Source organism: Meles meles, chromosome 18, assembly GCF_922984935.1.
Source record: "Meles meles chromosome 18, mMelMel3.1 paternal haplotype, whole genome shotgun sequence".
In the NCBI taxonomy this organism is placed as follows: Eukaryota; Metazoa; Chordata; class Mammalia; order Carnivora; family Mustelidae; genus Meles; species Meles meles.
This window is the reverse complement of record NC_060083.1, coordinates 1,005,198-1,019,772: the sequence shown is the minus strand read 5'-3', so window position 1 is coordinate 1,019,772 and position 14,575 is coordinate 1,005,198. Positions and strand designations below refer to the sequence as shown.

The window sequence follows — 14,575 nt, the reverse complement described above, 5'->3', positions numbered from 1 at the left end:
GAAGGGCAACTATGAAACACTCACAGCTGACATCCTACTTAATGAAAGACGAAAATTTCCCCTTAACACCTGGAACAAGCCAGGGATCCTGCTCTCACCACCGCTACGCAACACGATACTGGACGCACTAGCCATGGTCATTAGGCAAGAAAAAGAAATAAAAGGGATCCAGATCGGACAGAAAGAAGTAAAGTTATCTCTACTAGCAAACGACATGATCCTACATATAAAAAACACCAAAGAATCCACAAAGAACTACCAAAGCTAACACACCAATTCACCAAAGCTGCAAAGTAACACACAAAAATCAGTTGTTTCTACACATGAGCAATGAACGATCTGAAGGAAAAATTAGGAAAACAACTCCACTTGTAAAAGCAGTGAAAAGAATAAAATCTCTAAAAATAAATTTAACCAAAGAGGTGAAAGACCTGTACACTGAAACTATAAAACACTGCTGAGAGAAATTAAAGAAAACATAAATAAATGGAAAGACATCCCATGTTCATGGATCAAAGCATTAATACTGGTAAGACGGCAATGCTCCCCAAAGTGACCTAGAGATTCAATACAATCCTTATCAGAATCCCAACTGCTTTTCTGGCAGAAATGACTTAACCCCAAAATCGTAAAATATCGAAATAAAAGAAACCCCAAATAGCCAGGAAAATCTTTTAAAAAGAAGAATAAAGATGCAGGACTCACACTTCCCTATTTCAGAACTTACTACAAAGCAATTAATCAAATGTGGTACCTGCATAAGAACGGAGATATGCAGATCAGTGGAACAGGACCAAGTGTCCACAAATAAACCCAAACGTCTACAATCAATTCTTCCCCTAGCTTTCTTGAGACGTCACTGACGTGTAACACTGTGTACAACATAATGATTTGATACACGTACATATTGCAAAATGATTACCACAATAAGATGAGTTAACATACCCATCACTTCACATAATTACAATTTTGTGTGTGTGTGGTGAGGATGTTTAAGATCTACTCTCTTAGAGGGACCTGGGTGGCTGCGTCGGTTAAGCATCTACCTTCGGTTCAGGTCATGATTCGGGGTCCTGGGATCAAGCCCCGCAACAGGCTCCCTGCTCAGCAGGGAGTCTGCTTCTCCCTCTGCCTGCATCTCCCCCGTTTGTGCTCTCACTCTCTCAAATAAATGAGCAAAATTTTAAAAAGAAAAAATTCTACTCTTAGTAACTTTCAAGTAAATAATACAGTATTATTAACTACAGTCACTATGCTGTACATTAGAGTCCCCAGAAGCTGTTCATTTTATAACTCCATTTCATCCATCACCCCCAGGACCTCGCAACTACCATTCTATTGTCTGTTTCTGTGAGTTCGACCTTTCCTTTAGCTTCTACATGTCACTGACACCACACAGCATCTGTCCTTCTCTGACTTATTTCACTTACCACAACGTCCTCAGAGTCCGTCCACGCTGCCATAAACGGCAGGATCTCCTTCCGGCGGCCGAATAATACTCCACTGTGTATATACACATTGTCTTCAACCATTCAACCACTGAGGGACACTTCGTTTGACTTTTGACAAGTGTGTCAAGGCCAGTCGATGGGGAAAGGACAGTTTTTAACAAGTGGTGCTGGGAAAACTGGATATCCACATATTAAAGAATGAAGTTGTACTCTTACCTCACACCATACTGAAAAATTAACTCGAAATGGATCAAAGACCTAAAAATAAGAGCTAAAGCTATAAAACTCTAAGCAGAAAACATGGGAGTAAATCCTCATGACCTTGGATTTGGCAAAGGATCTTAGCTAAGACACCAAAAGACAAGCAATAGACTGAAAAACAGATAAACTGGATTTCATCAAAATTAAAAGCTTCCATGCACCAAAGGACACTATCAGGAAAGTGAAAACAAACTACACAATGAGAGAAAACATACATATTTTTGACTAAGAGGCAAGTGTCCAGAATATGTAAAGAACTCCTACAACTCAACTATAAAAGGACAAACAACTCCATTCAAAAATTAGCAAAAAATTTGAACAAACATTTCTCCCAAGAAGACACACAAATGGACAAGCACATGAAAAGATGAAACGTCATGAGCCACTAGGGAAATGCAGGTCAAAACTGTAACAAAGTACCCTTCAACCCACCAGGCAGATGATCATCAAAAAAAATCAGAAAACACTGGGGTGCCTGAGTGGCTCAGAGGGTTAAAGCCTCTGTCTTCCGCTCAGGTCAAGAACTGAGGTCCTTAGCACCTGGGTGGCTCAGTGGATTAAGCCTCTGCCTTCGGCTCAGGTCATGTTCTCAAGGTCCTGGGATTGAGCCCCACGTCGGGCTCTCTGCTCAGCGGGGAGCCTGCTTCCCTCCCTCTCTCTCTCTGCCTGCCTCTCTCCCTGTTTGTGATCTGTCAAATAAATAAATAAATAAAATCTTAAAAAAAAAAAAAAAAAAGAACTCGGGGTCCTGGGATCAAGCCCCATATTGGGCTCTCTGCTCAGCAGGGAACCTGCTTCCCCCTCTTTCTCTGCCTGCCTCTCTGACTACTTGTGATCTCTGTCTGCCAAATAGATAAATAAAATCTTTTTTTTAAAAAATCAGAAAACAGTGTTGATAAGGATGTGGAGAAATCAGAACCTTTAACCTTTGCTGGGAGGAATGTCAAATGGTACAGCTGCGATGGAAAACAGATGGGTAGCTCCTCCAAAAGTTAACATAAAATTACCATATGATCCAGCAACTGTCATCCTAGGTATGGACTCTGGAGAAAAGAAACTTGCATGTGAACAAAAACGGAACAACCTCACAGCCAAAGGTTGAAACAACCGCAGTGTCTATCGGCGGATGAAAGCACAACGCACTGGGATTTCCATATCCGACGGAATATTACTCAGCCATCAAAAGGAATTAAATCCCGATACACACAAAGACATGAATGAACAACAAAGACATACTCAGCGAAAGGAACTGGACACAGAAGGTCACAGTGTGGATGATTCCGTTTATATGAAATGTCCGGAACAGGCAAAGTCATGGGAACAGAAAGCAGATTAGTGGAGGAAAGGGGCGTGGGGAGTGATCATTCGGTGTGTAAGGGTGTTCCCTGGGGAGTGATCATTCGGTGTGTAAGGGTGTTCCCTGGGGTGATGAAATGTTTGAAACTTAAAAGATACGGGGGTTGCACAGGACTGCAAATGTACTAAATGCCAGTGAACTGTATGCTTTACAACAGCTGTTATGTGACTTTCACTTCAATTTTTACTTTTTATTTATTTTTAGAGATTTTATTTATTTCTCAGGCAGGGAGAGAGAGCACAGGCAGGGGGAGCAATGGGCAGAGGGAGAAGCAGACTCCCCACTGAGCAGGGAGCCCAATGCAAGAGTCAAATCCCAGGAGCCCGAGATCATGACCTGAGCCGAAGGCAGATATTTACCCAACTGAGCCACCCAGGCGTCCCTCACTTCCAGTTTTGGAAGAAAAGTCAGTGTCACCAAAGAAAAAAAGCAGGAGCGCTCCAGATCAGAGCTTCTCAACCTGGGCACCACTGACATCATGGGTCAGATAATTCTTTGTGCTGGGAGCTGTCCTGTGTGTTACGGGATATTTACGGCAGCCTTGGCCCCCTCAATTATGACCACAAAAATGTCTGCAGACACCTCCAACCAAGTGTGCTCAACGGGACAAAATCCATGGCACACCCCCCCCCCAGTTGAGAACCAATGCTGTGGACTGAAGGAGGCTAAATTGTATGACAATTAAATGTCATATGATCCTAGGCGGCAGGGGAAGGGGGAAGGAGGACAAAAGAAACGTAAAACCAAACGAAGCAAGATAAATTCCAAAACTAAACTTTTTACACTTTCCACACTTCCTTTCCCAGGCACCTGACCCCAGGACTGGAGAAGGAGTACAACAGCGTAGCCTTTAGGGAACCGGCCTGACAAAGAGCCGTATGAACAGTCTTACCTTTGAATTCATAAATCTCATGCCCAGGTACAGAGCAAGAGTTTACCCACATACGTCCGCTGAAACACTACACTGGCAAAGGACAGGTGAAAACATCGGGGCACCTGGGTGGCTCAGCAGGCTAAGCATCTGACTCTGGGGTCATAACCTCAGGGTCATAAGATCAAGCCCCGCACGGGGCTCCGCGCTCAGCGCGGGATCTGCTGGAGAGTCTCTCCCTCTCCCTCTGCTCCTCCCCACTGCTCACTCTCTCTAAAATAAATAAAATCTTAAAAAAAAAGCAAGTGAAAACAAACACCTGCTAGGCCCTGACTGGGCTTAGGTTTCAGCCACATCTGCAGATGGGATATTCGAGAGCCATGAAAACTGCTGTTCATGGGCGTCTGGGTGGCTCAGTGGGTTAAGCCGCTGCCTTCGGCTCAGGTCGTGATCTCAGGGTCCTGGGATCGAGCCCCACATCGGGCTCTCTGCTCGGCGGGGAGCCTGCTTCCCTTCCTCTCTCTGCCTGCCTCTCTGCCTGCTTGTGATCTCTCTGTCAAATAAATAAATAAATAAATAAAATCTTTAAAAAAAAAAAAAAACTGCTGTTCATGCAAGTTTTCAATCACCTGGGAGAAGGTGTGTGAAGGAATCTGTGCCTGTCAGCACCGCGGCTCCGTAACCCAAGGAAGGAAACCATGGAAGAGCCCCGCCAGAAAATAAAAACGCCGTGTGTCTGGAGTTAGTGTTGATGAGTGTTTTCTTCCTTTATGCACTATGTTTTGAATAATTTATATAATGTGTTTCTATTCTGGAAAAGTACTGTTTTCTTTTTAGTTGGCATTTTCCTTCTGTAAGAAACCAGAAAATACAAACTAATTTTTTAAATATAATGCTGAATATTAAAATCTTCTGAAGCCATCACAATCTCAAAATATGCATGTGAAACGGCAGAGGAATAATGCTTTCTACTGCCGCAGATGTCCATTTGCATATATCTACCTGCTACCAACTTAAACAAGTCTAGAGGGCCAGGCCAGCAAATGTGCAAAAAAAGTTCAGCAAATTCTGGTATATTCTCCCCCAAGTCCTCTAGTGTTCACTGTTTGAGTCAAAATGTAAACATAGAAATATTATTACAATCATGATGAAACAAGCTAAACATAAAGGAAATGTCAGAAAGACCTGGCCCCTTGTTTTGGGAGACCCGTAGCCCCATCTCTCCAGCCCAGAAATGACTGGCTAAGACCACACTTAAAACTAAAGCCCAGAAGTTAAAAGGAGCTGGTTCATCTTGCTGAAACGTTCCTGAACATAGCCGACGTAACTGCAAAGGTGAAAGGGAATGTGCTTCCCCGCCGCCCGGAGCTCAGGGAATGGGCTCATCCCTGTAGAGCCCTGTACGGCTGTCTGACACAGCCCCTCACTGAGCAGACGTGGGCTCTGAAGGCAAGGCCAGCCACAGGCCTGAGTGCCCAGCAGCCTTGCAGCGCGGTGCACGCACTAATGTGGGGCCTGATTAGCAAATCCCAAACCCTGGCTCCAGCCCCAGCTCTCTCCCCTCGTTCTTGTTTTGTTTTTTTTAAGGTATTTACTTACTTATTTGCGACAGAGAGCACAAGCAGGGTGAGGGCCCGAGGGAGAAGCAGATTCCCCACTGGCCCATCCCAGGACCCCTGGATCATGACCTGAGCCGAAGGCAGACGCCTAACGACTGAGCCACCCAGGTCCGCCACTCCTCTTTAAACTCCCAGCACAGTGGGGAGCGCCAGCTCGCAAGACAGAATGGGAGAGCACAGGCCCCCCCGTCCAGTGAGCCCACTGCTAGACTCCCAGGGCACTGATACAGGCCGAGTCACACATGGAAGCCATGATGTCATGTTAAATTTTCCAGCAGCCCCCATTACGAAAGCACAAAGAAATAGGTGAAACTGATTTTAAGAATACATTTTATTTAATCCAATGTGTCGATTAATCATTTCAACAGGGACTCAATAAAAAAACTGATTAATAAAGAACATCCACACTGCGGTGTTCACACCCAGAGTGCGCGTCCTTCACATTCCCTGCACTCCTGGTTCCCATTCTCCCATCCCAGAGGCCGGGGGGCCGCTGGCTTGGACAGCAGAGCCCAGCCCAGCGCAGCCCGAGGTCAAAGCCCTCCCACAGCGCGTCTGTGTAACTCTGTCAGCCTCCCAGAGTCGCCCTCCCTATCTCCTGCCTCTCTTCCCTGCAGTCTAACGCCCAGCGTGGGCTTGGACCTCCGAAGACACCCGCAGCGCCGGCCCCAGAGAACTCCGCAGCGTCTGTAATGCAAATTCAAGACCGGACACTGACCGCCCTCCCGCCCCTGCCGCCCACTCCTGGCGCCGTGCCCCCAGCTTCTTCCCCGCGGACCTGCCAGCAGTCAGGGCGATGCCCTTCCTGGTCACACTGGGGCTGGACACAGGCCCCAGCCCTTGCCCCCAGAGGCCGCCCTCTTGCCCCTGTCGGCTGTCCTGGCTCCCTGACCCAACCGACCCCTGGACGCTGCCTCCCTGCCCCTCAGCCCCCGAGATCCCCCGGCGCGGCCCCAACCTCAGCTTCCTCCCGGCCGCCCCAGTACAGTTTTCCTTCTCTCCAGTGTTCCCTGTTCGCAAATGAGCCAACTCCCGGGCAAAGCAAGAACCCGAAGGGCTCCAGAATATGCCCTATCACGGTGGCATGAAAGTGATTCTCAGCTGAAGGCACAGGAGCTCCTGAAACCCCTCCTGGGTGAAAAGCAGAGCTCCCCGAAAGACTGCGGAAGAATTCAAACTTCATAAATCCCCTCCCAGGAACAACCAGGGAGGACTTACCACCCGGACTAGAAGTCAGCACCACACCCCGACAGACTCGGTCACAAACCATCCTACTCCCTTCTGTGCTAAGGGCCCTCCACCTCTTCTCAAAGTCACCAGTTTGCCAACTTCCCCTGCTAAGATCTCCCCCATCCTAAACCCTGTCTTGCGCTCATCTATCTTTTGTGAGATTTGCAGGCCCCTAAGCCTGAATCGAAAGAGGACACACGACGTTTTTCTTCCCCAACAGATGCAAAGGCAGTATTTTTTTTTTGATTGAAAAGAAGTTAGTAAAGCACGAAGGAAGTTTCTTAAAACAGAAAATTCACACACAACTGCCCCACCCTGTCACCATCTTGCCACCTTTCGTACTCCCTCCGGGGCCTCACACAAGCACAGGGATACACTCCTGCGTTCTGCCAATTCCCATATATTCCAGATTTTCTCTTGTATCCAGCCAGGCTTCACTATCTCAGTGGGCGGCATATTTGGTTGCGCTGATACAACATAACTTAGGAGGGCCGACCCTCTGCGAAGCCATTTAGACGTTTCCCATATTCTGCATTCAAAGGATCACTATTGGTGGGTAATATGCAGTTTTTTGCTTGTGTTAAACTCTCCTCAGGGATCTATTGCTGAGTGAATGGATGAAATTCTCTGAAATGGCAGAACTAAGCCTCTTCCTCGTTCTTGCTATGATTACACAAATTGCTTCTAGAAGGCTCTACGATTCACAGGGCTATCAGAAATGCACTTCTAACGATGGGGTGTTAATCAGTTTTTGCCAACTTAAAAAAACGAGAGAAGGGGCCGTTCACAGTGGGAAGACAATACGTTCAGGCAGCCGTGAAAGCAAAGAGGAAAGTGACAGAGAGGGGCCGGGACACTTACTGGGGATCTCCAGGCTGGGGTGGATGGCAGCCGCGCTCCTGACCATGGGCGGGGAGTGCCGTCCATCCACCAGGTCGGACTCGGCGTCCTGCGCTTCTCCGTGAATCACCGCGATGCCCAGTCGCAGGCGCTCGGCGAAAGACTGCGCCCTGCGGGAGAGCACGAGACACGGTTCAGAGAGCATGCAGCCTCCGTTTTCTGATGTTCATGGGAGGAACATACGAGAACAGGCAGCCAGTGCCGTTTCCGAGAGGATCCGCGAAAAGAGAGAGAAAAGATCCTCAAGTCCTGGGATCAGGGACAAAGCGTGGGGACCCCCAATGATGAGCATATCCTTCTGGCCGAGGGCACCAGGAGCCGGGCAGGAGCGGGCCCCGCGGGCACTCAGCAGGCTAGGTGCACCCGCGCTGGCTGACTGAGCTGAGCCGAGCCTTCCTCCATTCTAACTGCTAATCTACCTCGCCACCCACTTAATAGTGAGAACCAGCCTCAGGAGGCAAAGGGCATTAAATACTCCTCAGGGGCACCTGGGTGGCTCAGTGGGTTAAGCCTCGGCCTTCGGCTCCAGTCATGATCCCAGGGTCCTGGGATCGAGCCACATCGGGCTCTCTGCTCAGCAGGGAGCCTGCTTCCTCCTCTCCCTCTCTGCCTGCCTCTCTGCCTACTTGTAATATCTGTCAAATAAATAAATAAATAATCTTTATAAATAAATAAATAAATACTCCTCACAGTTGGAAGCGTCAATTTTTACGTTTTGCGGAGATATAAGTGCGATGCAACGAACTCTATGTATTTAAACTGCACAATCTCATCAGCTCTGATGTGTGCACACATCCGTGCAAACCGTCACGTGATGAAGAATGAAAAGATCTATCGCTGCCAGACACGTCCTTGTGCCCCTTGGGAACTCCTTCCAGCACTTCGCCACCAATAATCTGCCTTCTGGCACAGAGTCTGACCCCTTCTAGAACCTCGTAAGTGGATTCGGAATCTGTCATCATTTCTTGTCTAACTTCGCTCACTAAGGATAACATTTTGGAGATTCATCCATCCGCATTGTATGGCAGAGCAATGCGCCGTCCCTTCACACTGCAACAGTCCATGGTTCGGGTCTACCAGACCTCGTTCCGTGATACATTTCCAAGTTATCCCCAGTTCTGAACTACGGCAAACTTTGAACATTCATGTACAGGTTTCTACACGGACTCACGCTTTCCTCTCTCGGTTAAAGACCTAGGAGCAGCATGGCTGGGTCATAGGGTAAGGCATATATTTAACTCTCCAAAAAACCACCAGACTATTCTGCAAAGTGGTTATAGCATTTCACAACCCGCTGCGCAGTGCACAAGGGTCCCAGGGCCTCCATGTTCTCACCGAAACGTGGTGGTGTGGCCAATTTCAAATGCTTTCCATTCTGATGGTGCCTAGTGGTACCTCGCTGTTCTTGCCGTTGGGATTTCCCTCAGAGCAAACGGTGCCGAACATCTTTCATGTGCTCATTTGCCCTTCGAATGTATACTTGGATAAAGGGTCTGCTTATCTTTTGCCAATTTTTTTAGTTAGGTTGTTAGTGCTCTTACTAACTTTTGGGAATTCTTTATATCTTCTGCACGTAAGTTGTTTTTCTTTTTACGTTTATTGATTTAAATTTTTAAGTGATCTCTCACCCAGCACGGGGCTCGAACTCATGACCTTGAGATCAAGAGTCGCGCGCTCTTCCCACTGAGCCAGCGGCGCCCTGAATAGAAATTCTGGATCAGGCACCTGCTTTACACTACTTTCTCCCAGTCTGTGCCTTCTCCTGTCATCCTCCTGTTCTGTCTTCCGAAGAGCAGTTTTACTTTTGATGATGTTGAATTTAATAAATTTTTTCACACAGGGGCGCCTGCCTGGGGGGCTCAGTGGGTTAAGCCGCTGCCTTCAGCTCAGGTCATGATCTCAGGGTCCTGGGATCGAGTCCCGCATCCGGCTCCCTGCTCAGCAGGGAGTCTGCTTCTCCCACTGACCTCTCTCCTCTCATTCTCTCTCTCTCTCAAATAAATAAAATCTTTAAAAAAAAAATTAAAATATAAAACATTTTTGTCCAACCAAAGTCACAAAGATAAAACATTTCTGTCCAACCAAAGTCCGAAAGATTTTTTCTCCCACGTTTTCCTTCAGCAGTTTTAGTTGGGTTCCACGTTCAGTTACAGGATTTTTAGTTGGTTTTTGCATATGACGTAAAATATGACTCAAAGTCGTTATTCTGTACATGAATCATTCGAATACCATTCGTGAAAGGAAAGTATGACTCGAAATCATTATTTTGTCCGTCCAATCACTGCAACACCATTCGTGAAAAGGACTAACCCCTTCTTCTCCACTTTACTGCTTTTGCAGCTTCGCTGGAAGCCAGCGTTCCCGGTACGCACAGGCCTGTTTCTGGACGTGATTCTCTTCCACTATTCTATTTTCTCTCTGTACCCCAGCGCTGCCCGGTCACGGTCGCTTTAGCCTGACAGTGAGTTTGGACTTCAGTGTTAGCTATCCCAGATCCAACTCCCAGAAAGTTATTCTTTCTCAGAGTCTAACCAGCACTGACACAAGCCTGAGTGGACAGGCAAGTCAGTCTCAATCCTACTTGGCCAACACCCAAATCCCTAATCGCGGGTGTGGAAAACACCCTGAGAAGGGACGAGCGCTGCCACTGTCTTCCAGGAAACAGCACGCAGCTGAATCACCGCCGATCACCTTCTTCAACCCCTCTCGTCTGTGAGGGACCATAAATGCCAGAGAAGAGCAGATGAGACAGCGGCTGTTAACACGGTAACACAGACTGAGGGCACTCTGACAGGAATGTGTTCCCCCAGTTCTGGAAGCTGGCAGTCCCAGACGAGGGCAGGGCAGAGCCGGTGCCTGGCGAGGGCCTGCTGCCTGGTTTGCAGACGGCGCCCCGTCTCTCACGGTACCTGCCCGCGGCAGGGAGCCACGACGGGCGTCTGACTCTCCCCACAAGAGCACTAATTCCAGACATGAGGGCTGCACCTGCGTGACCTAATCTCCTCCCAAAGGCCTCCCCTCCTTATGCCATCATACTGGGGGTTAGGATTTCAAGATGAATTTTGGGGGGACACGCACACTCCGTCCACAATAGTAGTGAAAACACTGGACACTACACGTAACCTCCCTGAGGGAATCTTCTCGGGCCTCATCAAACCTGACCCAATAGACATCTGGATGGCGAGATGCCAAACCCTGGGGCGCCTGGGTGGCTCAGTCGGTTAAGCGTCTCCCTTCGGCTCAGGTCATGATCTCAGGGTCCCGGGATCGAGCCCCGCATCAGGCTCTCTGCTTGGGGGGGAGCCTGCTTCCCCCTCTCTCTGCCTGCCTCTCTGCCTACTCATGATCTCTTTGTCAAATAAACAAATAAAATCTTTAAAAAAAATTTTTTTTAGTTTAAAAAATTAAGAAAAAAGAGTCAACTGTGCTAATAAAAGCCAAATGAACTGAGCCAAAGGCCACCATAGTGATACAATGTCATCAACAAACGGAATTAGATGTAAAGTGAGTATTATGGACGTTACGAGGAGCCTATCCATAGGGGCAAGACAAAAGAAAATTCATCATATTCTTTGGGGATTTGGTGGGGAAAATGTATCAAAATGCACTGTGGCTACTTCTGTTTCCGCTGAGATGGGGACGCCTCCCAAGTCAGAAAACCCTAACACAGTGGCTGCCCTTCTCCAGCCGACCGCCACAGCAATCCGCTGCCCCACTCCTGACACAGCAAAGGTCAAGCAGGGGGTCGACCCCTCCTCCCTTGCCAGGCTACAAGAATGAGCCCCAAACCCTCCAATGGGGCGGTTTAAGAGAAGGCCAAGGAGGGAGCTGGGACTCTCATCCCTACTGGGCCATAATGCCCCCCCACACTGCCAGTGCAGAGCGAACCCTGGACTTCCACCCCCACTCAGCAGGACAAGTGCCTTTCCCTCTCCCCTCTGAGGTGGTGTCAGGGGAGGCCTCGTGGAGTCAGGACTCTCACCAGCCCCGTGGTGACAAGGCCACGCCCCACTTGGTGTCAGCAGAGGATTCACAGGGAGCGGTGCGCCCACTTCCACCTTCTTGCGGGGGTTCTGATCTGATTCTCACTACAAAGCTACAGTCATCAAAACTGTGGTATTGACATTCAGACAACAGATCTGGGAGTCCGGAAATAAACACAAACATCGATGGCCAACTGACTTGGGACGAGAATACCAAAGCCATTCAAGGGGGCTAAGCACAGTCTTTTCAACGAATGGTGCAGGATGGCCAGATAATCACGTGGGAAACAAAGAAGCTGGGACCCGACACCTCCCTCCATATATAAAAATGAACTCCAGGGGCGCCTGGGTGGCTCAGTGGGTTAAAGCCTCTGCCTTCGGCTCAGGTCATGATCCCAGGGTCCTGGGATTGAGCCCCACATCAGGCGCTCTGCTTGGCAGGGAGCCTGCTTCCTCCTCTCTCTGCCTGTTTCTCTGCCTACTTGTGATCTCTGTCAAATAAATAAATAAAATCTTAAAAAAAAAAAATGAACTCTACACGGATCAACCACCTAAACATAACAGCTAAAACTAAACCACTGGGAGAAAACACAGGGGCAAAACTGAATAACCTTGGATTTAGCAATGGCTTCTTAAATATGATGTCAGAAGCAAAAGCAGTAACATAGTTAACCTGGACTTCATAAAAATTAAAAACTTTTGTGTGTCAAAGGACATTGTCAAGACTGGTAAAAGAGGGACATCTGGGTGGCTCAGATGGTTAAGCGTTTGCCTTTGCGTCAGGTCATGATCCCAGGGTCCTGGGATTGAGTCCCGCTGAGCAGGGAGCCTGCTTCTCCCTCTGCCTGCCACTCCCCCTGCTTGTGCTCTCTCATTCTCTCTCTAACAAATAACTAAAATTAAACCACCACCACCACCACCACCACCACCATACAGGTAAAAGATAACCTACACAGGGGCGCCTGGGTGGCTCAGTGGGTTAAAGCCTCTGCCTTCAGCTCGTGTCATGATCCCAGGGTTCTGGGATCAAGCCCCACATTGGGCTCTCTGCTCAGCGGGGAGCCTGCTTCCTCTTCCTCTCTCTCTCTCTGTCTGCCTCTCCTCCTACTTGAGGTCTCTGTCAAATAAATAAATAAAATAAAATAAAAAAGATAACCTACAGAATGGGGTAAAATATTTGCAAACCCTCTATCCAATAAGGGCCTAGTACCCACAATACATAAAGAACTCCTACAACTCAACCACAAAAAGGCAAACAACCCAGTTAAAAAATGTGCGAAAGACTTGAACAGACATTTCTCCAAAGATATACCAATGGCTAATGAGCACACGAAAAGACGCTCAACATCCTTGGTCGTTAGAGAACCGCAAATGAAAACCACAGTGAGGGACCACTGCACACCCACTGGGATGGCCATGATAACAACAATAATAAAAATAAAACCAAAAATACGTGTTGGTAAGGATGTGGCTCTAAAGACTGGAACCCTTGTACATTCCTGGAGAGAATGTGAAATGGTACCCGCTGTAGTTCAGCGGTCCCTCCAAAACATAAGCATAGAATTACCATATACCGAGCACTTCCGACCCTTGGTACACATCCACGAGAAATGAAAACATACACTGACACCACAACCTGTACATAAATGTTCACAGCAGTATTCTTCGTAACAGTCAAAAGGTGGAGACAACCCAAATGTCCTTCAACACATGAACAGATAAACAGTGTGGTCTATCCCGACTGTGGGATTTCTTCAGTGTAAAATGGAATGACTGACTGATACACGCTACAGTGTGGAAAGTCCTGGAAAGCAGGAGGCTACTGAAAGAAACCACACCCAAAAGGCCACGTATTACACAGCTTCATTTATATGAAACGTCCAGGACAGGCAAATCCATGGAGACAGACAGCAGATTCGTGGTTGCCAGGGGCTGGGGAGAGAGGGTCACGGACAGTGATTTCTTAATGGGGGAGTGTTCCTCTGGAGTGATGAAACAGCTCTGAAACCTGAGAGAGGCTATGCCTGCAGAACATTGTGAAGGCACTAACTGCCAACGGACTGCAGACTTTAAAGTGATTAATTATACCTTCTGTGATTTTCGCCTTAACGGCAACTGAAAGCACGTATATCAGAGAAAAACAAACCACTACATTGAAATTGATCCAGCATGGGGTGCCCGGGTGGCTCAGTGGGTTAAGCCTCTGCCTTCGGCTCAGGTCCTGATCTCAGGGTCCTGCGATCGAGCCACACATCGGGCTCTCTGCTCAGCAGGGAGCCTGCTTTCCCCTCTCTCTCTACTTGTGATCTCTGTCTGTCAAATAAATAAATAAAATCTTAAAAAAAAAAAAACAAACTGATCCAGCACAATGCCCAGAGAAGTGTCTGGAAGTTTTAGATTCTAAAACGAGTCATGGATTACGACGACGTCAACAAATGGACGATACAAAACTCCACAGACTTAGCTTCTCGAAGGACGTATGGTGTGGGCACAGCCTCGGCTGCACTGGACATGGCAACTTCATGTTTTTATCTCAAATGCTGGCCTAACTTACTTAATCTCCCAAATGTCCTTCATCATTTATAACGGAAAACTACGTATTATAATATCTTTTAAATCACTGGCTTGGTGTCTGCAAGCTCTCCCTCATCCTTCAATATTAACAGCCTGTGGGGCCCAGGATGGTTGTTTCTGTGTTTGCTTATGCTCTGCAGGGCCGCACAGGGATCCAGCGAGCAAAGGCATTCAATCGTGGGACATGACTTTAAGAGCATTTTTAGGGGCGCCTACGTGGCTCAGTCCATTAAGCATCTGACTCTTGATTTCAGCTCAGGTCATGACTGCAGGGTCATGAGATCAAGTCTCAGGTCAGGCTTCGTGCTGGGCGTGAACCCTGCTTACAA

The 14,575-nt window shown here is 47.8% G+C and overlaps 1 protein-coding gene across 5 annotated transcripts in view; it reads right to left on the bottom strand.

Annotated features, from left to right (window-relative positions):
- The window catches only part of PRPSAP2 (phosphoribosyl pyrophosphate synthetase associated protein 2), a 47,566-nt gene that overhangs the window by 8,165 nt on the left and 24,826 nt on the right, over window positions 1-14,575 (bottom strand). For all 5 annotated transcript variants that reach the window (XR_006815911.1, XM_045984727.1, XM_045984724.1 and 2 more), the window contains one exon: window positions 7,651-7,799. Coding sequence is in view for 4 of the 5 variants with exons in the window: in XM_045984727.1 (XP_045840683.1) it covers window positions 7,651-7,799 (149 nt within the window). In the remaining variant the exon portion in view is untranslated. The remainder of the gene's footprint in view (window positions 1-7,650; window positions 7,800-14,575) is intronic.